Below are 25,151 nucleotides of genomic sequence, written 5' to 3'. Positions count from 1 at the left end.
AAAAAAAAAAAAAAAAAAAAAAAAAAAAAAGAACCTCTTGTCTCTCCCATCCATGAGCCCCCGTTCCCTGGTTCCCTCCAGGTTGGACTGGTTTCTTTAATACCGTTTGAAAAGCAGCCAGTCAGCTGATGTGTGCTTAAACAAAACGTGGTCCATCCCTACAAGGGGATATTATTCAGCTATCAAAGGAACATGGTACCCATCCATGATATAGCATGGATGATCCTCAAAAATATGATGTTAAGTAGAAGAAGCTAGACATAAAAGGCCACATACTGGATGATTTCATTTCTATGAAATGTCCAGAATAGGCAAATCCATAGAAACAGAAAGCAGGTTACTGGTTGCTAGGGAATGGGGGAGGGAGAAGGGGACTGATTGTTCATGGGCACAGGGTTTTGTTTTTTTGGAGGTGATGAAAACCTTCTGGAATTAGTGATGATTGTACAACCTTCTCAATATACGAAAAGCCACTAAATTGTACACTTGAAAATGGTGACATTTATGGTATGTGAATTATATCTTGATAAGAAAGTTTAAAACATCCAGATAGTCTATGATATACAAATATGTATGCACACCCATGACGTGGCACTTTGACGTGAATGTTTTCCACAATGACAGGAAAGAATACAAGGTGTGTTTTATAGAAAAGTAGATCTAAAATCTAATCACTGGTCAGTATTCAAAAAATGATCTCTCTTCATTGTTAAAAGTAATATTTTTTAAAACATACAAAAACAAAACTAACCTCTAACAACAGTCCTCAATCCATGTTCTGAAAAAAATTGCAATTATGTGGATGGCATTGCTTTGGACAAAGAAAATGAAACAGACAAAATCCTTTGGTCAAACCACTTCACAGTATCCTCAATTGTCCTCTTGTTGCTCTGAAAAGAATTCAAATCTTGCCTGACGCAGAGAAGAGATGCTTCCCCGAGTTTAACCTGAAGACAATTACCTCCCAGATGGGCACCCCTGGGTATATTACATATTGTTATGGGTTGAACCGTGCTCCCAAAAAAAGACATGTTGAAGTCCTAACCCCCATGACCTCAGAATATGACCTTATTTGGAAACAGAGATTTTGCAGGTGTAATTAGTTAAGATGAGGTCACACTGGGGTGTGGTGGGCCCAACATCCAATGACTGGCATCCGCAAAAGGAGAAGACACAGCAGAGAAGGCCAGGCAATGACAGAGGCAGAGATGTAAGGGATGCCTTACACGCTGTGGAACCAAGTACTGCGGGGGACGTCAGACACTAAAAGAGTGGCCTGGAAGGGATCTGTTCCCAGAGCCTTCAGAGAGAGCATGGCCTAGCCAACACCTTGGTTTCACCTTCTACCCTCCATAACTTTAAGAGACAAAATTTCTTTTGTTTATACCACCCAGCCTGTGGCACTTTGTAACAGCATCCAGAGGAAACTTACGCACATGTCCTCTGTCTGCCCATTTTCTCATTTATTAATAACAATATACCTAACTTAGAAGATCCTGAGGATTAAATGAGATGACGCATGGAGAATGCTAAGCACGGAATAACTACAAAACAGTATTTGGCTGGATTGTGATGATAATCCAGGAGTGCCCACTCCTAAGCATGGAATCTGGTGTGGCCCCTGATCCCACATTGAAATAGTAAGACAATCCCAGCTCAGTCTACTTCCTTCTGGGTCCTTTTCTGCTGACCTTTGACTGGCTAACTCAGACATTCACGTTCCTTTCTAGATGAGGATCACCTTACAAAGCAAGGAGCAGCTCCCACAGCCAGATGGCAGTGGGAGTGCACACCCTCTGCTATGGTCAGAATATCCCCTCAAAATTCAACTGGACATTTAATTGCCATTGCAATATTATTAAAATGTGAGATCATTAAGAGTTGATTAGGTCATGAAGGCTCTGCCCTCATTAATGGGTTAATGCTATTATCACAGGAGTGAGTGAGTTATTGTGAGACTGGGCTTGTTATAAAAGTGAATTCAGCGTCCTCTTGATATTTCTTTCACACTTGTCCTCTCTTGTCCTTCTGCCATGGGATAACTCAGCAAGAAGACCTTTGCCAGATGCCGGCATTTTAATATTGAAATTCCCAGCCTCCAGAACCATGAGTCAAATAAATTTATTTTCTTTATAAATTAACCAGTCTGTGGTATCTATTACAGTAGCACAAAATGGACCAAGACACCCTCTCACTGACAAGACCCTCTCAGATGTTCTCCCATTGCCTCTCCTATGTGCACAGACCCCAAGCAGTGTGTACACACATGAAATAATTCATAATAATAAATAGTAGAATTGCATGCCCTGCTGGACTGTACATGTGAGTGGCATAAACCTTTCTCCATGAGAAGATGATCTCAGGCACCCTGTTTCCCGGAGATGGGGACTGTGAGAAGCAAGTAGTGTTACCAGGGAGCATTGTGTATTGTAAGAATGACCTGGATTGGTGAGCCGGACAAGGTCAGTGAGCAGCTAAGACCTCTGCTTCTGCAGGCCGTGTCTCTTGCAGCCAAGTGGATACTCCAGGGCCATGCCCATGAGCTGCTACAAGTGTTTCCTGTGGCTTTCTTATGAAACTTCCTTGTGCCTGGCGTCCTGTCCCCATACCTGTGGTCTCCTTCTCCAGTATGTGAGCCCAGGGACTATGGGAACACCCACGGCAGCTCCATCATGGTGTGTATATGCCCTGCTTCTGGCCTGTGTGCTTGCACAGACTCCAGTGAGCCAGGGACCACTGTGGCCTCTTGGGTCTGTGCGTGTAATTGTTAATCCAGACCCAAGGCCACTGCTGGCCGTGCACAAGGTGTTAAAGCAAGCCCTTCAGGGAGGCACAGGTGTCTTCTGCCATCTCTGCACACACCCTTTCTGTGCGTGCATCTTTGGTAGGTTGCTGGATGAGTGGAGAAATCAAAAGCATATAAGATACAAAGCAGAAATGGCCCATAATGATAGGCATGGAATGTGAAAAAGTGTGCACTTTAGGGCCAACCTTTTCCTGTCTATGAGCAGCCAGCCGCAAAACTGAGTGGGAGTTTTCTAATATACCAAATAAAATCCTTTCTAGCTTGATAATTAAATGGAGAACCTTAGACCCAATACTTTCCCTCGCTGAGCCCTGAAGCTTACACATTAGAAGCAGTATCAGATGGCTGGCAACGCATGCATCCACGGGCAGGACAGAGAGAGGCAGAGAGAGAAGGAGAAGCAGCTTAACTGAGCCTGCTCAAATCCCTCCTCCCAGTCTCTCCAGTCAGGCTATGTATCAGATCACATTCTAGGTGGAAAATTCATAAATCATTTTAATTAGTCTTTTAAAATGGTCACAGTGAAGAATCACTTATCTCAGCAGCACAAATAGGCCAGGACTTACCGACTTGTGACTTTTGGCTGTTATGGTCTTCACCTTGTCGGGGTCCCAGATGACCACGTCAGCATCCGAGCCCACAGCAATCCGCCCTTTCCTTGGGTACAGGTTAAAGATCTTGGCTGCATTGGTGCTGGTGACAGCGACAAACTGGTTCTCATCCATTTTGCCAGTAGCCTAAAGGCAAGACCCACAGATGAGAAGAGCATCTCATAATGGGGCCAGGAGGAGGGGTGGCTGGGCACAAATGGAAGCCTGCCAGCTGGAGTCCTTGCAAGGCTTGGAATTCTCTCCTCTCGCAGCTAAAAACGTGCCATCGTCAAGAACCCCAAAGGGCCCAGCCTCATCAGAGAGGACATTTAATTAACCGCACAGAGGTATGTTGACACAAGAGCCACGATGACATCTTGTCCATGTCACCAGGCCCAAGTTTAACAGAAGATAAAAACCTTTGGTTTCAGGTCAGTGATCAGAGTGAAACCCAGCTCTTCCTCTGCAGCTCTTCTTCTCTCTACCCACTCCACACCCCAACTCCTAACACGTGTGCCCGTGCATACACACAGAGTTACAGAGCCATTTTCACATGAACTAAGACGTGGTTGGGAAACAAAACAAAACAAAACATTTTTCAATCTTAAGATATAAAGGACAAGGGTGACATCCGCGAATGCAGAGGCCTCTCCCGGACTTGAGCTACTTTCTCACAAGTTACGCGTTCCCTCCTGCGCCCTCCTAGTGTATCTGCTTCTGCCTCCATGTAAGAAGGGAACTTTTAAGAACCCAGCGTGCGTAATGCATTGGCTTTCACAGGGCAGGTAGGGTGTTTCTCGAACGCTCCTGAGAACAGATCCAGCCTTACCACCGCCTTGTCCCAGACGACGGTCATCCGCTCCTCTATCCCGTTGACACCCTCGGGGATCAGGGTGAAGTTGTCCTTGCCCACCGCCTTCTGGGCAGTGCTGTAGGGACAGTGGCCGCTGCCTGTGACCTGCAAGTCCCCACTGGCAAGGACAAAACAAGGTGGAGTTCAGACCTTAGTTCATTTTGAAGGCAAATCCCAACTTCAGACAGGTACATGCAGTGCAGCCAGTGAATGAACGAATAGATAAGGAAGCCAGTGGGTAACAGAGAAACTCTCCAGCGTGTGCCTGCATGCCTCACAAGTCCCAGGGATATCACTGGCCCCATGCTCTGCATGTTACAAAGCGAGAAATGTGTGCTGACATTTGTCTTCTTGACACAAGGCAGTTGGCACAAGGGCTGGCCAGTGTGTTTGTGCTGTGCTTGCAGAACAAACACTATTCACTGGTTATAGCAAAGTGGCACAAGTTCACTGGGATTTACCCTTTCATCCCCTGGTGTTTCAAAAACTGTTTCAAAAACATATACTCTTTGATATATCAGGTGCCCTGAGCTGAACACCTAAGACAGTAAAATGAATGGAAGAGGCCGAGTGTGGTGGCTCACACCTGTAATCCCAACACTTTGGGAGACCATGGCAGGTGGATCACCTGAGGTCAGGAGTTCGAGACCAGCCTGACCAACACGGCGAAACCTTGTCTCTACTAAAAAACAAACCAAAAAAAAAAAATTTAGCCAGGCGTGGTGGTGGGCCCTTGTAATCCCAGCTACTCAAGAGGCTAAGGCAGGAGAATTGCTTGAACCCAGGAGGTGGAGGTTGCAGTGAGCCAAGATTGCGCCATTGCACTCCAGCCTGGGCGACAAGAGCAAAACTCAGTCTCAAAAAATAAAATAAAATAAAATAAAATAAAATAAAATAAAATATAAAAACGAATGGACCATTATTTGTGGTTCTAAATGAAGGATGAAGAGGGTGAGGCTGTCCTCCAATCCAGAGGCCCAGGAAATGTTAGCCATTACCTAAATGCAGAGGAATATATTTAGAAGCTATCTTCACTCATTTATTCAACAAAACTGTGTTGCGTGCTTCCTATATGCCTGGTACAATTTAAGGCATAGGGAGTGCATCTAAGAACAGAAAGAGAGAGCTTCTGCATGTGTCAGCTCTACTGAGGGACGGAGGAGACTGGCAATAAGCAGAGGCAAATGGGCACATGGGCGCTGTCAGAGCGAGTGTCAGGGATTCAACTAAAGCAGATGGGGTGAGGCGTGCTGGGGACAGGCTGGGGATGCCATTATCAGGAAGATAATCAGAAAATTACATCACTGAGAAGGAGCCTTCCAACAAAGATCTGAAGGAAGTCATAGAGCAAACCATGTGGTGTCTAAGAAAGAGAGGACTAGCCAGGGGTTCCCATGAGTGGAAAGGCCCTGAGGCAGGGTCCTGCCTGGGGTTCAGGGTCAGCATGAAGCCGGGACTGGACTGAGGGAGCCAAGGGCAGAGGAGGCCCAGGGAGGGAGGTTGGTCAGGGCATGTGCGCCGGATTGAGCTCTGCCTTGTGGGACGTTGTGGGGACTTGGGTTTCACCGGGAGAGGACTTACTGGTTCCGAGCAGAGGGGTGTTTGATCTAACCTAGGTTCTAAATGTCTGAGAGCAGACTGTGATGGGTAGCGGGGGGGTGGGCCTGTGTGGAAACAGAAAGGCTTGGTAGGAAGCCAGGGAGGACGGTGGCCTGAGCCAGGATGGCCACAGCAGACAGGTGAGGCGTTGTCAGACTCCAGGGCCTCTGTTCCTGGCATTTCCTGAGATGGGCAAGACTGCAGGGGTAGCAGCTTTACAGGGGAAGATCTGCAGTTCTCTGTAAACGTGAGTTGCCCACCAGACATCGGACTGCAGATGTTGAGTAAGTCCTTGGCTATGCCAGTCAAGGATTTCTGTATCATCAGGGGGACAGTGATTTCCACGTGGGTGCACACCGCTGCCCCCTCCTCCAAGGTTCCTTCTGCCAAGAAGCCCCGTCTTATCCTCCCCTATTGGGCAAACTCTTATGCATCCCCGAGCCTTAGTCTCGATGCCACCTCCTCCAGAAAGCCTTCTGCAAACCTCCCGGTGGGTTCTAAGCATGCATCTCTGCTTCCAGAGCGGCCTGGACACTTAGGCTTGCTGTGTGGCCTTGCTATTGCTAAGTGCTCGTCCCTCGTGGTGGCTAACAGAAGGGAAGGGGCTGAGGTGCTGGGCCGCACAGTGTGCGTGCACCACAGCAGGTGTGCTGCAGGCAGCAGCGGCCACTTCTGGAGCCCTCGGTTCCAGGTCGTTTTCCTGCACTGTCTCATAGGCAGCTCTGCCACAGGTACTGTCTGCTCCCACTTTGAGTAAAATGAGGGGGACCAAGAGGTGTTACGGGTGATGTCCCAGGTCCAGGGTGACACAGCCTTGTCTCCATCCCTAATCCTGAGTGCTTCCCAATATACCACGGTGCCTGCCACAGAGCAGGTGCTTAACAGTAGCTTGGCTCAACAGGAGGAGGTCAATAGATGTGAATGGAACAGTCACTGGATGCCATAGATCTTCAGGTCCCTGAAGGCCTGTTGTAAGCCACACAAGCGCTGTCCTTTCAGAGCACGGGGCAGAGCCTCCTCTATAATCATGAGTCCAAACCAGCCTGCGGATTCCCACCATTAACTCTCTGCCTCCAAAGGCCCCAGCTGCCTCCCCCAGCCCTACATTCTCACAGGTCTCACCAGGCCAGCAGGGAGGTCAAGTAGTCCGGCGTGGTGGGGTCCGGGCTCAAGGGAGGGGAGGTCACGAACGCCGCAGCCTTGGCCCAGTTCTTGCTCCAGTAATGGGTGCCATCGGTCCCCAGGCTGGCGGCAATGGGCTCGCCAAACACTAGGGGCCCTTGGGAGGGGCAAACACAGACAAGCCTGGTTAAAAGCAAATACTCTCTTGAGGCAGATGTCAAAGGCACAAAATTGGAAGACTGGAGGGAGAATGAGGCTGGCTGAAGGCCAGAACACTGGCCGCCATTCTCACAGGCATCACCGCCTGCACCGCAGGGACCTTGGGTGTCAGGCCTGGTTCCATTACATTGTCCACACCCCGCCAAGCACTCTGTGGGGCGGACGGCAGCTGACTCACCCAGCAACCTTGCGGATACGGCTGTTGCTTTTAGGGTTTGGACACTATTATGTCCTTTTATAGATTCGTAAGCCAAGGCACGGAGCCACGATTTGCTGTCTCGGTTTGGGATCTGCTGGAAGCAGATCTTAGGAATCTAGTTCAAGCGTCTTATTTGGGAGGTGATTCCAGGAAACACTGGCTGGGGATTGAGGAAGTGACATAAGGCAGGGAAAGCAGCCAATAAACGGAGATTTCTCATCGAGGCACAGCGGAGGGCCTCGGCACTCAGTCCTGCTCGGGAACACGCCTCGGGGTCGTCCCATCCCAGGGGAAAGCGAGTTGGATGTGTTTCTATCAGCCCAGGGCCGGAGGGCGGCTTCCCGAGTACCAGCTTCCCGAGTACCAGCTTCCCAGAAGTTCCCGCTTGCCTTTCATGGAGTGGGCCAGGCGGGTTTCTTCCAGAAAAGCCTGCAGGCGGAAGCTGGGGCTCCCAGGAAAGATCTTTGCATTAGAGACCAAGGGCAAGAGATACAGCCCGAGAGACCCTGCTGCCCAGCAGGAGAGGCGGCTGTGAGCTCTGCCCGGCTCTAGGGCAGCCCATCAAGCAGCGCTCTTTGCAGTGAAGCAGGTGCCCTACGTCACAGCTGCCCAACCAGCAACCACGGGCCACATGTGGTTCTTAAGCTGGTGTGGCTGGTGCCACTGAGCAACTAACTTGTTCATTTTATTTAACATTACTTAATTTAAATTTAAATAGCCATGTGGGGCTAGTGACCACCTTATGGCTTCCTGTGGCTCCAGAACCTGCCTGCTTACCCACTCCCGGCTGGTACTGCTTCCAGATTTCCGTAACCTCTCTGAGCCTGGGTCTCCTTATCTTCAAAACGGGGCTAGTTTCAGGCAAGCTGTGCTGTTCTAGCCTCTACTTGTCAGCTTGCCCTTAAAAACACTGAAACAACGTGTTTGGGGTCCACGGCTGCTCTGTCCGATAAGGCAGTCCTGAGCCGCATGTGGTCACCAATAACCTGAGGCTGTGGTTAGTCTGAACTGCGTTGTGTACATGTAAAATACACACGGAATTTTGAAGAGAGTACAGAAAACATCATGCAAAATATTAATGATTTTTACATTGATGACATGCTGAATATTTGGATCCATTAGATTAAACATAATATATGATTAAAATCCTCTTTCAATGGAGCTGGACTTATCAAGGTGAATGTCCTAGGGTCCTAGGGTCCTAGGGTCATTGGGACCAAAGAATTCCAGCCACCATCCTTGTGTCAGGAGCATCCCCCCTTCACCTCTCCCTCCTCAGACAGAACTCTGTCTGAGTTCGGGAGGGAGTGAACTTGAACCTGCAGGACACCCCCTTCCAGGCCCCAGCTGCCCTAGAAGGCCCAGGGCCGGCTGCATACCTTTCTTCCTGGCCAGAGCGATGATGTCAGCTGCACTCTTGCTCATGACCTTGGTGATGTACACAGGGCAGTTGATCCGGCCCGCAATGGTGATGGCCCGGAACACCGCCTCGGCCTCCAGCTGAACACAGCACACACAGTGTCACAGGAGGGAAGGCTGGGGGCACAGCTACCACCCATGTCCATTTTCCTTAACTAAATGTGGTCAGAAGGGAAATCTGCTCCATCGAATGAGAAGGACATACGGAGTCCAACAGCGCTTGACAGTGCCCCTGCTCTCTGGGGCGGGGCACTGGTCTCACGCTGGGATACAGCTGCAACATCCAAGCGCTACACAACTTTATACCACTGCCTCCCGGTTCCATCCTGACCTCACTATGGGCCAGGAACACACAGCTCGTGGCCATCCCTGGGCCATGGAGCTCATGAAGAGCACTGGGTGGGATCTCAAGCCCCTCAGGACATGGAACATGTCCACTCACGTCTGTGTCCCGTGTCCGGCAGACACCAGGCCCAGGGCACGGGCCCAGGAGACTCAGTAATGACCTGATAAGGGCATCAGAAAATGTCCTCAACTTGGTCAGGCACGGTGGCTCACACCTGTAATCCCAGCACTTTGGGAGGCCAAGACGGATGGATCACTTGAGGTCGGAAGTTTGAGATCAGACTGGCCAACATGGTGAAACCCAGTCTCTCTTCATGAGATCAGAAGATTAAGACCATCCTGGCTAACACGGTGAAACATCATCTCTACTAAAAATACAAAAAGTTAGCTGGGCGTGGTGGTGGGCACCTGTAGTCCCAGCTACCTGGGAGGCTGAGGCAGGAGAATGGTGTGAACCTGGGAGGTGGAGCTTGCAGTGAGCTGTGATCGCGCCACTGCACTAGAGCCTGGGCAACAGAGTGAGACTCCACCCCAAAAAAAAAAAAAAAAAGAAAGAAAACACACAAATTAGCCAGGTGTGGTGGCACAGGCCTGTGCCTAGTAGTTCTAGCTACTTGGGAGGCTAAGGCAGGAGAATCACTTGAACCCAAGAAGTGGAGGCTGCAGCAGTGAACTGAGATCAAGATCATACCACTGCACCCTAGTCTGGGCAACAGGGAGAGACTCCATCTCAAAAAAAAAAAAAGAAAAGAAAAGAAAGGAAAGAAAGTAAGTAAAAAGAAAGTGTCCTCAACTCAAAGGATGGCTTCCAGGGTGCCCACTCCATTCCATGCCAGATCAGCTTGCCTTCCTCCTTCCACACTCCCTGTGGGTGTGTGCACATGCACACACACCCACTCACACACTCACATACACATACACACTCTCACACACACTCACACACTCTCACACACATACACACACATGCACTCACACACATACACTCTCACACACTCACACACACACATACACACTCTCACACACATACACACACACGCACTCACACACATACACACTCTCACACACTCACACACATACACACACATACACACTCTCACACACATACACACACACGCACTCACACACATACACACACTCTCACACACTCTCACACACTCTCACACACATACTCTCACACACTCTCTCACACACATACACACAGATACACAGAGCCACTCCAGGGGAAGTCATCCTTCTTCGAGGCTTGGGAGCAGGGCAGGCAGTGGGAGTTGTCTCCCGGGTGCTGGGCTTGGGCATGTGGCTCCACTTTCCTATCATCCACTATGCAAACTCCTCCGTGAGAATCCGTATCCACTTGGGACACTGAAGCACCCACGGGGCCTTGGAGTGAAGTTCCAGGACCCTGGGAGAGGCAGCACCTCTTCCTGGCTTCTCCAGCCAGCAGGCCCCAGGGTTCCCGGGGAAGACAATATGGTTTGGGATGGTCTGGGAGAGGACATGGGAAGGAGCCGGGTCCTGGCTGGGCTGTTCCAGCTGGAAGAGCATCAAGGTGAGTGCTCAGTGGTGAGTGTCAGAGTCATGCCTGAGTTTGGGAGTCCTTACCTCTTCAGGTCTGCTCAGGGCATGGCCCTCAGGACCCGTGATGCCCATGTCTAGGATCCGCTTTTGTTCCTACAAGACAAGAACAAATGAGTCAGTGATTAGAGGATGCCAGAGCTGGGAGAAGTGACTCCTCCAACCCCCTGGTTAGACAGAGGGGACAGCTGGGTCCCAAAGAGGTGAGTGGCTTGCACCAGGTTAACAGTGTGCTGGGTGGGGGCAGTGACCTGTGTCCCCTCCACTACACACCCATCCACCTTCCCCTTTGCAGCCCTGCATGGCTCCATCTGCACCTGCTTTATATTGAATCTCCCGGGATCAATGAGAGGCAGCAGGATTATAAGACACGAGCTTCCAAGACCACCCACCACCCTCTCAATGTCGGAGTCTCCCTGCAGGGCTCTCCTCTGAGAAGAAACGTGGTGTTTGGGTACAACATGGATATCTTCAACTAGGAATCCTACTCTAGTCTTTGACATTGAAATCAAAGGTCCCAAAACTGGAAGTCTAGATCCAGAACAGCCTCCTCTGTGACTTTGGGCAGGTTGGTCAAGCTCTCTGAGCCTCAGTCTTCTCTTCTGTACACTGGGGATACCAGTGCTTGTATTGCAGAGTGACCGCTGATCAGATGAGCGAGCATACGAAACACGTTCAGCACAAAACCTGATGAGCAAGCGCCCGCTCATCAATCAGCAGCCGGCTCTCATCTCTACTTCAGCTGCCTCTTCTTGGCATCTGTCTTTCTGGCAGGAAACCACTACCTCAAACTTATCATATAACCTTGAAATGGCTCCCTGAGCTGATGGCCCAGATTCAAATCCATCTGGCCCAAAGTTGCTTTGTCCCGGGAACACTTTAATTTCTAAAAAAAAAAAAAAAAAAGTTTGACATTGCCCAGATGCCAGCTGTGCTGTTGCTAATTTTAACTTCCTCAGTGTGTGTGTCATTGTTCTTGGACATGACCCCGTCATGAACCCCGGGCCCCATCAACCATGAAAGGAAATCACAATTTCAACTGTGCGTCTGTGGTTATTATGCTCGAGGCTGTTACAAGAATATAAATGGGAAACCATTTCAAAGTCTAACAGCTGGGTAGATTTAAGTAAACAATGGAATAATTTCAGCTACTGAAGACGCTGTTTACAAAGCATTTTTAGAAAATGTTTACAAAAGGATCTTAGAATACCGAGAAATCCCTATGTGAAATTGTTTAGATGTCAGTTACCATTCTGGAAGGAAAGAGGAAGTAAGGAGGGGGAGGGCAGGGGAGGGAAGGGGAATAGAGAGAAGGGGAGGAAGGGAAGAAAGGCAGGAGGGAGGGAGGAGAGGGGAAGAAGGGAGGATGAAAGATGACATAATGAGGAAAAACAAAAATGAGAGTAGGATTTCTAGTCGAAATAACGGACTACACATATGCATTTGTTTCACTGCCTTCCAAAACACACTGAAGTCACAACAGAAAGAGATACACAGGAACCAAGAAAATACAGAGAAGACCACAGGAACAAAATGCTGAAAGCTGGAAAGCAGATGTCCAAAAGATGTGCTGCAGCTGGAACAGCGAAATCTCTGCTGGCAGTGAGGGCAGTGAGGAGAGCCAAGCCCCTGATGTGTCACTCAGGAGCTGGGGGCTGGGCCTCTGCCACACTGGTGGGGGCGCGAGTGCATGTTGGAAAACTGTGTAGTAGTAACCACTAAAGCTGAATCTACACACACCCAGCCATTCCTCTCTTAGGTATATACCAGTGAAAGATGTGAACCTATGTTTAATAAAAGGCTGAACAAGAGTGGAGCAAGAACAAGCACAGAAGCCTCACGCATCACGGTCCCAAATGTGAAACTATCCAAATATCCAACAACTGGAGAATACACTGTGCAGATTCGTGCAGTGGAATTCTACACAGTGATGAAATAGAAAAAGCTAGTGCTACGCCTGGCCAAAGGATGGATCTCACATGCCTCGGATTGAGCAAATGAACCCAGACATAAGAGTGTATGTGCTGTATGGTTCCATTCTTAGACAGTTTAAAATCAGCTAAGATTTGTGTGGCAGCAACTTCTAAGACGACTCCCAGTGATCCTGCCTCCTGCTTTTCAAGACTCTGCGGGGTCCCCTCCCCTGGAGTATGGGCTGGACCCAGCACCTTGCTTCTGATGAGCAGAGCAAGACAAAAGGGTTGGGCTGTCACTCCCAAGGTCAGGTTACAGAGACTCTGGTTGCCAACCTGCTCACCTATTGCTCTTTGGTTAATCTGCTCTGAAGGAAGCTGCCTCGCTGGGGCTGCCCATGTGCAAGGAACTGAGGGACGCCTCTGGCCAGCAGCCAGCAAAGAACAGACCATCACATTAGCCTGACAGCTAGCAAGGAGCTAAATCCAGAAATACACCACCTACGAGAGGCTGGATGCAAATCCTGCACGAGTTGAGCCTTGAGATGCTCACCGCCCCACCTGCCACTCACTATGGCCTGTGAGACCCTCAGCCAGAAAGAGCTGAGCTGCACCTGGAGTCCGGACCCATAGGACCATGAGATAATTTGCTTTAAGATGCTATGTTCTGAAGTAATTTGTTATGCAATCATGGATGACTAGTACAGGTTTTGCTACCAGAAGGAGGGTGTTACCATAAAAGATATCTAAATATATGGAAGAGGCTCTGGAACCAGGCAGAGAATGAATTCTGAAACAGCATTTTAAATAGCCTTGAATGGACTCTTAAGAAGAAATAGGGCCTCTGAGGACATTGCCAGTGAGTCCTCACAGGAGGCGAGAAGCAGCCATCAACAGTCTTGGGATGAAACCAAGGATGTGACTCTACAGTCCCTTGGTAAGAACTCAGAAAGGTGAGGGGTGGTGCCTCCCAGTGTTATCAGTCACAGTAAAGAGATCCTTTAAATAGGAACCCTTTAGGCCGGGTACAGTGGCTCATACCTATAATCCCAGCACTCTGGGAGGCTGAGGCAGGCAGATCACTTGAGGTCAGGAGTTCGAGACCAGCTTGGCCAACATGGTGAAACCCCGTCTCTACTAAAAATACAAAAATTAGCCAGGCTTGGTGGCGCATGCCTACAGTCCCAGCTACTCGGGAGGCTAAGGCACAAGAATCAGTTGAACCCAGGAGATGGGGGCTGCAATGAGCCAAGATTGCACCACTGCACTCCAGCCTGGGTGACAGAATGAGACTAAGTCTCAAAAAAATTAAAAAACACATTTTTTTAAAGAGACATTTCAAAGAGATGAAGGCTATGCCTGTGGACCGTCTCAGTCAAACTACAGGGCCTCTAGGAAGCTTGCCGTTGTGTCTCTCAGCTCTCTCATCTGGGTAGCGGAGGGATTATCTCGAAGAAATTGGTGGGTGCCTTTTGTCTTACGGCGTGAACCCCAGTGAGATTCACAGGAGGCCCACAGATTTTTAGGAGAGTTGCCTTAGCAAAATACTGGAAGCTGAGACTGAACACAGGCATGTGATATGAAAAGAAGCAGTTGGATCCCCAAAACTCTTTTTATTTTTTTGAGACGGGGTCTCACTGTCACCCAGGCTGGAGTGTAGTGGCATGATCTCATCTCACTGCAACCTCCACCTCCCACATTCAAGCGATTCTCCTGCCTCAGCCTCCCAAGCAGCTGGGATTACAGGCACCTGCCTGGCTAGTTTTTTTTTTTTTTTTTTTTTTTAGTAGAGGTAGGGTTTCGCCATGTTGGCCAGGCTGGTCTCAAACTTCTGACCTCAAGTGATCTGCCCGCCTCGACCTCCCAAAGTGCTGGGATTACAGGCGTGAGCCACCATGCCTGGCTGATCCCCAAAATTCTACTGAGCAAGAAGCAGGCTGAGAAAACCACTCAGCTGCGACAGACATGCACGACCTTTCATGGAAAAAGGATGGACGACTCAAAGGATGGAAGCAGGAGCTCAGAAGGTGGAGCCAAGAGCTATGGAGACTTAGTCTCAGACTTTGAGACTCAATCAAGGAACTGCCAACATTTCCCAGCCAGACTGCAGAACCGCCATGAACCAGTGAATCCTTGGTGCCTTCTATTTTCCCCTTTTTGAATAGAAATGTCAGGTCCACCCCTGCATGTTGTATGTCAGGAGGGTCGAGAAGATATCTTCCTTCTTTAGCTTCATAGACCTACAGATTATGGGAAATACAGCCAAGGAGTCTCATCCACACCTGGATCTGGTTCAGATGATGAGATTCCAGACTTTGAGCTAATGCTGTCATGAGGTTTTTAAGAAGCATGGGAGGGGGTGATTGTAATTTGCACGGGAGAGGGTCATCAATCATGGAGGCCAGAAGACAGATTGGGAGGAAGTCTCAGATGTGGCCCTAGTAATTCTCACTTCCTGACATTCCTGCCCTTGTATAATCCCTTCTTTTTGAGTGTGGGCTGGATGCAGTGACCTGTTAGCAATGAACAGAATACTCTTGCATGATGGAACTAAGGCACTGTTTGTTTTTTACATTGAATTTGAAAGAATGTCAATTGTGCAGAAAAACTATAAGGACCCAGATAAGAAGAAGTGAAGTCAACAGAAGAACCTTAATGGTGAAGCTTTAGATCTCCAGCACTGAGCCATTATGCTGCTCTTCCACTGTGCTCCGGAACCAGAGGGAACTGGTTAACATCCTGGCTCTACTGCCCCGTGAGCAACAGTGAGCAACTTATTCATATCTGAGCTTCAGTTTCCCTATCTATAAAATGGGAATAATTATATCTACCATATGGAGTAGTTGTGAGTATGAATATGTGAAGCCCTTTGCATCAGGCCTGGCATGAACTACCTTTACTGGCTGCATCCAAACCTTCCCCTATGTGCCTGGTCTTGATTTACAGCATTATGAGCAATCCATGCCTCTGCACCAGAGACCCAGAAGCCCCCCTGACTTCTTTCTCTTCTTCCTCCACCCAATCCTGTAGATTGGGTCCTGTAGATTGTGTTGCCTTCCTGTCACAACTCACCTCTTCCATCTCCTATCTCCTCTCTTCATTTCTTATGAGAATTGCTGGAATAGAACCTCGCTGGTCACCCTGACTTCATATTTTTTTTTGAGACAGTCTCACTCTGTTGCCCAGGCTGGAGGGCAGTGGCACAATCTCAGCTCACAGCAAGCTCTACCTCCCAGGTTCAAGCAATTCTCATGCCTCAGCCTCACACCTGTAATAGCTGCATTCTCACCTGTAACAGCTGTCTTCCCACCTGCAATAGCTGGGGTTACAGGTGTGCTCCACCACACCCAACTAATTTTTGTATTATTAATAGAGATGGGGTTTTGCCATGTTGGCCAGGCTGGTCTCACACTCCTGGCCTCAAGTGATCTGCCCACCTCAGCCTCTCAAAGTGTTGGGATTACAGGCGTGAGCCACCACTCCCAGCTTTCATTCTTTTCTCAACAAATTCTCCACTCCATAGCTAGAATTATCAAAATATGTTAATGTCTCATTTTATCCAAAAGTTTTGCACGGCTGCAGTCAATTATGTGTAGATTCTGAACCTCATGTACATGATGTCTTAATCTGTTTTCTGATGCTATAACAGAATACCATAGACTTGGTAATTTATACAGAAAATAAGTGTATTTCCCATGGTTCTGGAGGCTGGGAAATCTAATAACAAGGTGCCAGCATCTGGTGAGGGCCTTCTTGCTGCATCATAGCATGGTGGTGGGCAAAACATGAGACAGCAGGTGCATGCCAGCTCAGGCCTCTCTTCCTATCCTTATAAAGCCACTAATCCCATCATGAGGGCCCCACCCTGATGATCTCATCTAACCCAAATTACCTCCCTAAGGCCTCACCTCCAAATACCATCAACTTACTAGCTTGTGCATTAAGTTTTCAACATATGAACTTTTGAAGGACACATTCAAACCACGGCACATAGTATCATTTGATCCACACAATAACACTACCAGGTGGGTGTCTCTGGATGAAAAATGAGAGCGTTCATGGGAAAAAGCTCCTTGCCCAAGGTCACATGACTAGGAGATGGAGGAGGCTGGCCTGGAACACCTCCTTGGGGTTGGCAAAGCATTTCATTCACATCCTCATTCTCTCATGCAAACCCTCCAAGGTTCACAGGGCAGTTATATTGTGCTCATTTACAGGTCAGAAAACAGGTTCTAGAGTCAATGCGGCCTGCCAATGGTGTGTGAGTGACTCTCACCTGGTGTGTCTGATATGACACCCAGTTCCTGGCTTGACCTTTCATTGTATAGCCTCCCCACTCACCAATGCTCTTTTATCAAACCTTTTGCAACAAGAAGAATCAGACTGAGGTAGAAGGAGTGGAAATTCACGCCACTCACCTGAGCTATCAAATCTCCATTTTCTGCATGGACCAAGATCACAGCTCCCAGCCCCTTAAGGAAGGTAAAGGCTTCGTAGAGCTATGGAGAGATAAACAGGGGTTGGTGTGAGATTTAAAAAAAAAAATCACAGCAGGTGCATTCACGAAGACCATTCTTCTCTCACACCCATTCAGTCATTCACCTGCCAGCCTCTGCAGACACATTCATATGGATGGAATGTGCTGCTATACAAGTCAGACTTGGAAGGACTGTTCCTTGACCCTGACATCTTGTAGATCCAAAAGCAGGGAGCTGAGGATGGGGCACAACTGGTCCAAGTCACCCCAGGGCATGAAGACAGACTCAATCTCAGTGCCTATCTGTGCCTTTTGCTGTCTTTTTGGGTTGGCTTTTTTGAAACACCTGTAGGTGTTAATGGCAACAACTGGTCCTGAGAAATCACGGTTAGTTTTACAGAAATTGTCTAACTAAATCTGCTGAGCCTGTACCATAGCCACCCACATGCCACAGAAGATGTGTGCATCCTTACAAAAATGTGAACCCATACCATTTTATAGACAATGGTGGGGTGGGGAAAACAAGCTCTCTAATCACTCCAATACTCAGATAATATATAGTATGCTAACCATCCTCTCAATTAGCCAAAACAGGCCCGGCCCACTGCCCAGTGTTCTCCTCCTACCTGAGGAGAATCTGTATTTGGGCATTTGCCCCTGGTAAGGGCCAAAGCCATGAAGCTCCCTCTCCGGGGTACTTGAATCTCAACTTTGTTCTTCATGCATGCAAGACAACATCCCCTGGGATGCCTGCTTTCCAACACACATCCCTATTTCAGCAAATAGGGAAGGCATGTGGAGGCATGAAGCACTTTTGAGAACCTGCACCCAGAGGCTGCTCGATTCCATCCATGTCCAGGGCTCCAGTGGTTACAATGAAACAGGTGAAAATCACAATTATGCCAGCACATCACATGCTATGTTTTCTATGTAACTGAACCAGTTTTCAGCTCTTTGAATGTCTTTTGTTGATTGTATCAAAGGCCTCCTGGACAACTTGGGATAAGTTATTTTCTGTAACCCCAAGTGTTTATTTGAAAGGAAGGACATAAAGTGCTTCTCCCATTGCCCATCTATCTCCATGGTAATAACCAATTACCCTGCTTACTGATGCCTGTATGGCACCATTCTGTGCTAGGCACCATTCTAGCACTTCACTCGTCTTATGAAATCATTCAACTGCCTCTATAAGGCATGGCTATTATGAGCCTAAAGCACAGAGAAGTTGGGAGAGCTGCCCCTGGCTGCACAGCAAGCAGCCGGTATGGCCAGGGCTTGCAGCCTGGCTTGGCTGTAGCCTCCATGATTTTCTCCACACACTAACAAGCAGAGCAAAGGAAAGTGACAACGAAACAAAACTAGGAGACCCAGGAGTATAAGAAGGCCAGGTGTCCTGTAAGTCGTAACAGCTACTCCTGAAGAACAACTTGCGGCTCCATCTCCCTTGACTTGCTGCATCTACGTAATAATTGTTTGCTGTTGGCAGGGCCAGAAATGTCCCATCTTACAAATGTGACAAGGTGACTTGCCTAGACTGTTGCAGTTGCTGTGAGGGAAGGCCAGGCAGTCTGTCTTCCTGTGTCAGAGCTCAGAAATGGTCCCCATCCTTGCCTGAATCCCAGAATCAAATGCAGAGCTTTTGGGAAGTACAGGTTCCTGAGTCCAACACCCAGCATCCGTAACGTGCACTAAGAATTGGTATTTGAGTGAGCTCTCCAGATGATGCTGAGGATAAGCCAGGTTTGGGAGCCGCCAAACCAGGGACCCCCTTCTGCATGCCGCTCACACGGTCAGAAGAGAACACAAGGCCAGCAGGGGCAACTGACACCATATCACACAGCCACTCCATGCCAGAATCAGGACTCGAACCCTGCGGCTTCTCACAATCTCCCTTGCCCTGTGCTGCCTGGACTGGCAAAGCTGGCCCAGTCCTGCCCAGACAAGAGGGGAGAGGGCGAGTGTGGGGACCTACCTGGCTGTCGGACATTTGGTAGAGATCCTTATAGGCCATGTAGACTTGGAAGGAATTGACGCCTGTTTCAAGAAAAAAAGGATTAAAAAAAATGTTTAAGAAAAAACAGAAGCATATCTTTCCAATAAATCAACGACCACAGAGCAGAGTGGTAGTCGCCAGGAGAGAGGAGTGCCATTGGGATCCCCAAAGGGGCACCTATCCAGCCTGAGGGTGTGGGTGAAGGTCAAAGGAAGCTTCCAGGGAAAGTCACACCTAAGCAGAATCTGAAGGTGATGGAGAAGAAAGGGAGGAGGAGGAGGAGGAAGAGGAGGAGGAGGAAAAAGAGGAGGAGGAGAAGGAAGAGAAAGAGGAGGAGGAGGAGGTGGAAACTCCCCAGGCTGAGAGGGAGGGGTGTGATAAGGATAAGGAAGGGTGTAATAAGAATCTGCAAGGAAGATGAAAAGACATTAGTCATGCAGCTTCTAGAAATGTCCTAAAGCACATGCTTTTTTATCCCATTTTTTAAAAAACTGTGTTTGCAGTTCCCATAAAGACATCAACAGTGACAGCTGCTCTGCCCGGGAGAGCTGAGTTCAGGCCTCAGTTGCTGTGTAGCACTGGAGAAGTTACTGCACCTCTCTGGGTTTCACTTTCCCCATTTCTGCAAAGAGGACATTACACCAAATGTGCTGGTTTCCCATCCTGGAAATGCCCTGCACTGGACTGTACAGTACACCCAGGACGACTATCAAGATTTCTGGGGAAGCCCTTCTGACTTAGAGAAGGATGCACTAAAACGCTTTAGGACAAAGGAAACCAGGTGTGTTCCTCCTTCCCTTTCTTTTCTCCCTCCCTGCGTCTCTCTCTCTTTTCCTTCCCTAACTTATTTATTCATATTATAAACATTTATTGAGAGCCTGCTCTATGCTAGGCATGTGCTAAGCGCTTGGGATACAGAAGTTACTAAAGGCATCTTTCAGGAAATCAATCAGCTGGTCTGCTGATATTTGATGCATCTCTTGGTATGCAGGCACCGGCCATGCAACTGTGAGCAAGATGACAAGTCCCTGCCCGGAGGGGGCTCGCCATCTGGGCTGGGGTGTGGGAATACCAGCAAGTCAACGGGCAAAGACAACTCAGTCTGATGATCCCTATGTGGGGGATGCATGGGGGGTTGCATCTGTCAGGGGGCTTCAGGGAAGGCTTCCCAGGGGAGTGCAGCTCAGCACGAACAGGAGAATCGCTAGGAAAAGGCAGGGAGAGTGTTCCTGAAGGGGCCAGCGCTCACTCACACAGCCCCAAGGGCCAGAGGCAGCCTCGAGCAGATGGGAAACGGAGGTGCAGGGGGCCGGGGCTCTGGGCCCGAGGAACTGGAACAAGCCGGTCTGGAGGAGTGGGCGCATCCTCACGAGCCAGGCGGACAGCTTGTGATTTATTCTGGGGATGATGTGGAGCCGCTGAGAGCATTTAAGCTGATTAGAAAATAAAAACCTGGCCGGGAGCAGTGGCTCACACCTGTAATCCCAGCAATCCAGGAGGCCAAGGTGGGCGGATCACTTGAGGTCAAGAGTTCAAGACCAGCCTGGCCAATATGATGAAACCCTGTCTCTTCTAAAAATACAAAAATTAGCCAGGCGTGGTGGCGTGCACCTGTGATCCAAGCTACTCTGGAGGCTGAGGCAGGAGAATCACTTTAATACGGGAGGCAGTGAGCTGAGATCTCACCATTGCACTCCAGCCTGGGTGACAGAGTAAGACTCCGTCAAAAAAAAAAAAAAAGGAGAGAGAGAGAGAGAAAGGAAGGAAGGAAGGAAGGAAGACAAGACCAGACCTGCATCTAAGAGATAGCAAGTGTTGGCGAGGATGTGGAGAAAAGGAAATTCCTGAGCACCGTTTGTGGGAATGTAAATTAGCACCACCACCTCTATGGAGAACAGTACAGAGGCTCCTCACAAAACTAAAAACTGAATTACTATATGCTTCAGCAGTTCCACTACCGGCTAAAAATCCAAAGGAATTGAAATCAGTATGTCCAGGGGATACCCCCACTCCCGTGTTCACTGCGGCATTATTTACAACAGACAAGATTAAGAAGTAACCTGGGTCCATCAATGAATGAACGGATTTTATAAATGTGGTAAATGTACACAATGGATGCCTTAGTAAAGAAGGACATCCTGTATTGCAGCAACAAAGGTGAAGTGTGGAACCCTATGTTAAGGGAAATAAGCCAGGCACAGAAAGGCAAATACTGCACCATCTCACTTATATGTGGAATCTAAAAAGTTAGTTGATTTCATAGAAGCATACAAAGTAGAAAGGTTGCTGCCAGGACCTGAGCACAATCGCCATTCGCCTGCTGGTGACCCAGCCCAGATGCACACAGCACAGGGCTCCCTGGATGCCTGCAAGCAGCACAGACCCACTAGGCTCCATGGAGCCCAGTGTCTTTCCCTATAAACTCCACTGCCACTCCAGAGACCCTCACATCTCAGTGAGGTGCGCCCTAAACGACCATTCACTTAGGGCAGCAACCTAGGGAAAATTGCTCAGAACTTAATATTAGGTAAGGAAAGTAAGATACGAGACTGTCAATTTCCTTCGATTATTACTGTTATGTAGTTGCGGTGAATCACGCAGCAACTGCAATACAAGGATAATGCCTTTTTCTTTTAAAAGATAGGGTCTCACTCTCCGAGCCGGGCTGGAGTGCAGTGCTCACTCCAGCCTCAACCTCCCAAGCTCAAGCAATGCTCCCGCTCAGCCTCCCAAGTAGCTGGGAGGCTTGCACCACCACTCCCGGCTATGTTTTTTTTTTTTTTTTTTCGCGGTCTCACTATGTTGCCCAGGCTGGTCTCAAGCTCTGGGCCTCAAGCAATCCTCCCTCCTCAGCCTCCCAAAGTGCTGGGATTAGAGGCATGAGCCACCATGGCCAATAATGCCTTCTTGATAGAAAGAGCTTAAACAGCTATATGAAAATGCAAATTGATGAGTGGGCAAAGAATACAATCAGATGCTCACATAAGGAAAAATGTATGCAAAATGTTGAATGTAATCAGTAAAGAACTGCCATGAAAACCACAATGGTGGTGTCTTTCACCCATCGAATGGGCAACAATTTCATAGAAGCAGTAACACCCAGTGGTGCAAAGGTGCAGGGACTAGAGATTCTGGCATAGGATTTGCAGGGGTACAAGGGGATGCATGTTTCAGGAAACTAACTTGGCAATAAGCGTCATAATCTTGAAAAATGCTAAAACCTTCGACCTTCTAATTCCACTTCTGGAAATCTGAAGAAAAATTAGAAATGCAACCAAATGTTTATACATGAAGATGTTCACCATAACAGGATTTATAATAAAACAAATAGAAAGCCTAAATGACCAATAAAAAGAAAATAGCTAAGCAAATTAACCATTATATTGTACATTAGGAGCCATTAAAAAGTTACTGATGAAGAGTAATGTGACTCGTAAAATGTTAAGTGAAAAAAGAAGGGTTCCACATAACAGCTATTGCACAACCACATAGGGAAAAATCATCCAAATACACAGGGAATGGAAAGCAATAATCCTTCACATAAAGAGTAAATTGTGATTGGGGGTAGAACCAGAGGAAAACAATTTTTTTCCTTCCATTTTCTGACTTTCTTTAAATATTGGGGAAACATACCCTCGCTGTCCTTGAGGCACCACGATTTGAGGCTGCCTCCTCAGAGGGGCCCTGACTGCCCCTTTCTGGACAGATCGCTCATGCCCTGACTCTTTCCATTCTGTTGTTCTTCGCTTCCTTGGTGTCTTCTGATCAGTTCCCCTCCATTCGCTGTAATGCACACCATGAAGTGTCTACATTGTGCTGGTGTGAACCCAAACAGAGGGGAGCCAAGGTGGGAAGCAGGGACATATAGACACAGTCCCCTCCCTCACAGAACTCAGGGTTTAACAGAAGAGCCAGACAGACAACATCCCATAATCCAGGAACAATGGAAAAAGTGCCCCAAAGGAGGCCTAAGTAACCGGCATTGGCTATTCAAGGAATGAAGCAATTCTGACTGGGGAAATGGGAGAAGGTAATGGTTGAGGTGGGTCTCGAAGGTGAGTAGCACTGGGCAGGCAGAGGAGAAAGGGCATTCATTCCTGGCAGGGGATCCGCATGAGCAAGGGCCTCGCAGCATAGCCAGTTTCAGGGATGGCAGCCAGGCTAGTGATCAGGGTGATAGGAAAGAAAAGTGAGGTTAGATCAGCAAAGGCCTAGCATGGCAGGCTGCAGAGACTGGATCTGCTTCTGAGAACAAGGACAGCCCACAGGTTTTCAAGGAGAAAAGGATGGACTCTGTAAAGGGACTAGCCTGTTTCCTCACTGTCATGGGGCAGAGGGCAGCTCATAATCAGGCTCAGAGCAGATGCAGACAGGGGGATTTTTCACTCCACATAATCCTTGGATCCGCCAAAGAACCAGGGATTTCCCAAAACCCCGTTCTGAGGCTTTAACTGACCTTTGTCCTGCACCAGCACGTCCAGCTCCTCCCGAACGCCATCGTACCAGCTTGTGATGTCCACGTGAAGGGAGTAATCACAGCAGGATTTGGTGTCAGCTGCTTCGTGCCACTTCTCGAAGGAGGTCAGTAGGCTGGACCCAGGCTCAGGAACAACATGGTCAACTGGGACAGGGAAATATGCATCATGATGCTTCAGACTCAAGTGTTCTAATGGTAGCCACCATCATTACCACCGCCACCATCATTACCGCCACCACCATCATTGCCATCATTACCACCACCACCATCATTGCCATCATTACCATCACCACTATCATCACCATCACCATAATTATCACACCATCACCATCATCACTACGACAGCCACCATCATTACCTCCAACACAATCATCATCACCATCATTATCAACCCATCACCATCACTATCATTACCATCACCATCATCGTCATTACCATTATCACCACTACCACTGCCATTATCACCATCATTATCACCCCATCACCATCATCACCATGACCACCACTATCATCACCATCATTATCACTCATGATTATCATCGCCTCCACCACCATCACCATCATCACCACCACCACCATCCACTATCATCACCACCATCCACTGTCATCACCACTATCATTATCACTCCACCACCATCATCACCACCCCATCACCACACCACCACCATCATCACCATCACTAACATTGTCACCACCACCATCACCACCATCATCACCATCATTACCATCATCATCATCACTATCATTATCACCCCATCATCATCATCACCATCACCATCTTCTTCACCACCATCCTATCACCATCATCATCATCAACCCTATTATCACCCCATCACCATCACCACCAACCTTTTCATAATCACTCCCACCATCATTATTGTCATATTGCCATCACTGTCACTATCATTAACCATAACCATTAATTAGCAATGACATCATCACCATCATCTTCAGTCTTTATTACCACCATCATCGCCACCATTGTCATCATCATCACCATCGCTCACTATTTGTCAGATAATGTCACAAAAGCTTTACATAAGCTTGTTCATTCAATCCTCACAACTGTCCTGTAAAGTGAAAATTAATATCCCCATTTTGCAGATGAAAAACTTGAGGCTCAAAGAGGGTAAAGCAATTGCTCAAGAGCATACAACTAGTAAGCAGAAGAAGGAAGGTTATCCAAGACTTGTCAGATAGTCTGAACTCTTACCCACTGCTCCAAGCTGCCTCCTTTGGCATAGAATGCCAAGATGAAAAGGACCTCCGAGACCAAACAAGTTCACTTCATCATCCTTTTTTCAAATAAAATCTTAAATGTAAAGTAGATGAGAAAGGGGAGCCTCCAGTCTTTTAAACCTCCCTTGACTTCATATACTCTGAAGCTTACTGCCCTGTTTCTTCACACCCCCACCCTTCACAGGCAGATGTCAAAAAGAGAAGTCTCACCTTTCCTCCTCCCACTCACACCTCCATTCACCTAAAGCATCAGCCTTTGCTAATATGACCCTCACATCTCTAGGTCTAATGGGAGCATGCAGTCCTCAGTTTCTTGGCCTCTCGG

General features: G+C 48.2%; 1 protein-coding gene across 5 annotated transcripts in view; it reads right to left on the bottom strand.

Annotated features, from left to right (window-relative positions):
* The window catches only part of CRMP1 (collapsin response mediator protein 1), a 71,235-nt gene that overhangs the window by 11,893 nt on the left and 34,191 nt on the right, over nucleotides 1–25,151 (bottom strand). For all 5 annotated transcript variants that reach the window (XM_025384743.1, XM_025384745.1, XM_025384744.1 and 2 more), the window contains exons 4-11: nucleotides 23,567–23,731; nucleotides 19,090–19,151; nucleotides 17,059–17,139; nucleotides 10,755–10,823; nucleotides 8,768–8,888; nucleotides 6,971–7,127; nucleotides 4,226–4,367; nucleotides 3,373–3,543 (exon numbers count right to left, since the gene is read on the bottom strand). In XM_025384743.1, coding sequence (XP_025240528.1) covers nucleotides 3,373–3,543; nucleotides 4,226–4,367; nucleotides 6,971–7,127; nucleotides 8,768–8,888; nucleotides 10,755–10,823; nucleotides 17,059–17,139; nucleotides 19,090–19,151; nucleotides 23,567–23,731 — 968 coding nt within the window. The remainder of the gene's footprint in view (nucleotides 1–3,372; nucleotides 3,544–4,225; nucleotides 4,368–6,970; nucleotides 7,128–8,767; nucleotides 8,889–10,754; nucleotides 10,824–17,058; nucleotides 17,140–19,089; nucleotides 19,152–23,566; nucleotides 23,732–25,151) is intronic.

The sequence above is a fragment of the Theropithecus gelada genome, chromosome 5, assembly GCF_003255815.1.
Source record: "Theropithecus gelada isolate Dixy chromosome 5, Tgel_1.0, whole genome shotgun sequence".
NCBI lineage: Eukaryota > Metazoa > Chordata > Mammalia > Primates > Cercopithecidae > Theropithecus > Theropithecus gelada.
This window is presented reverse-complemented; position numbering and strand designations above follow the sequence as displayed.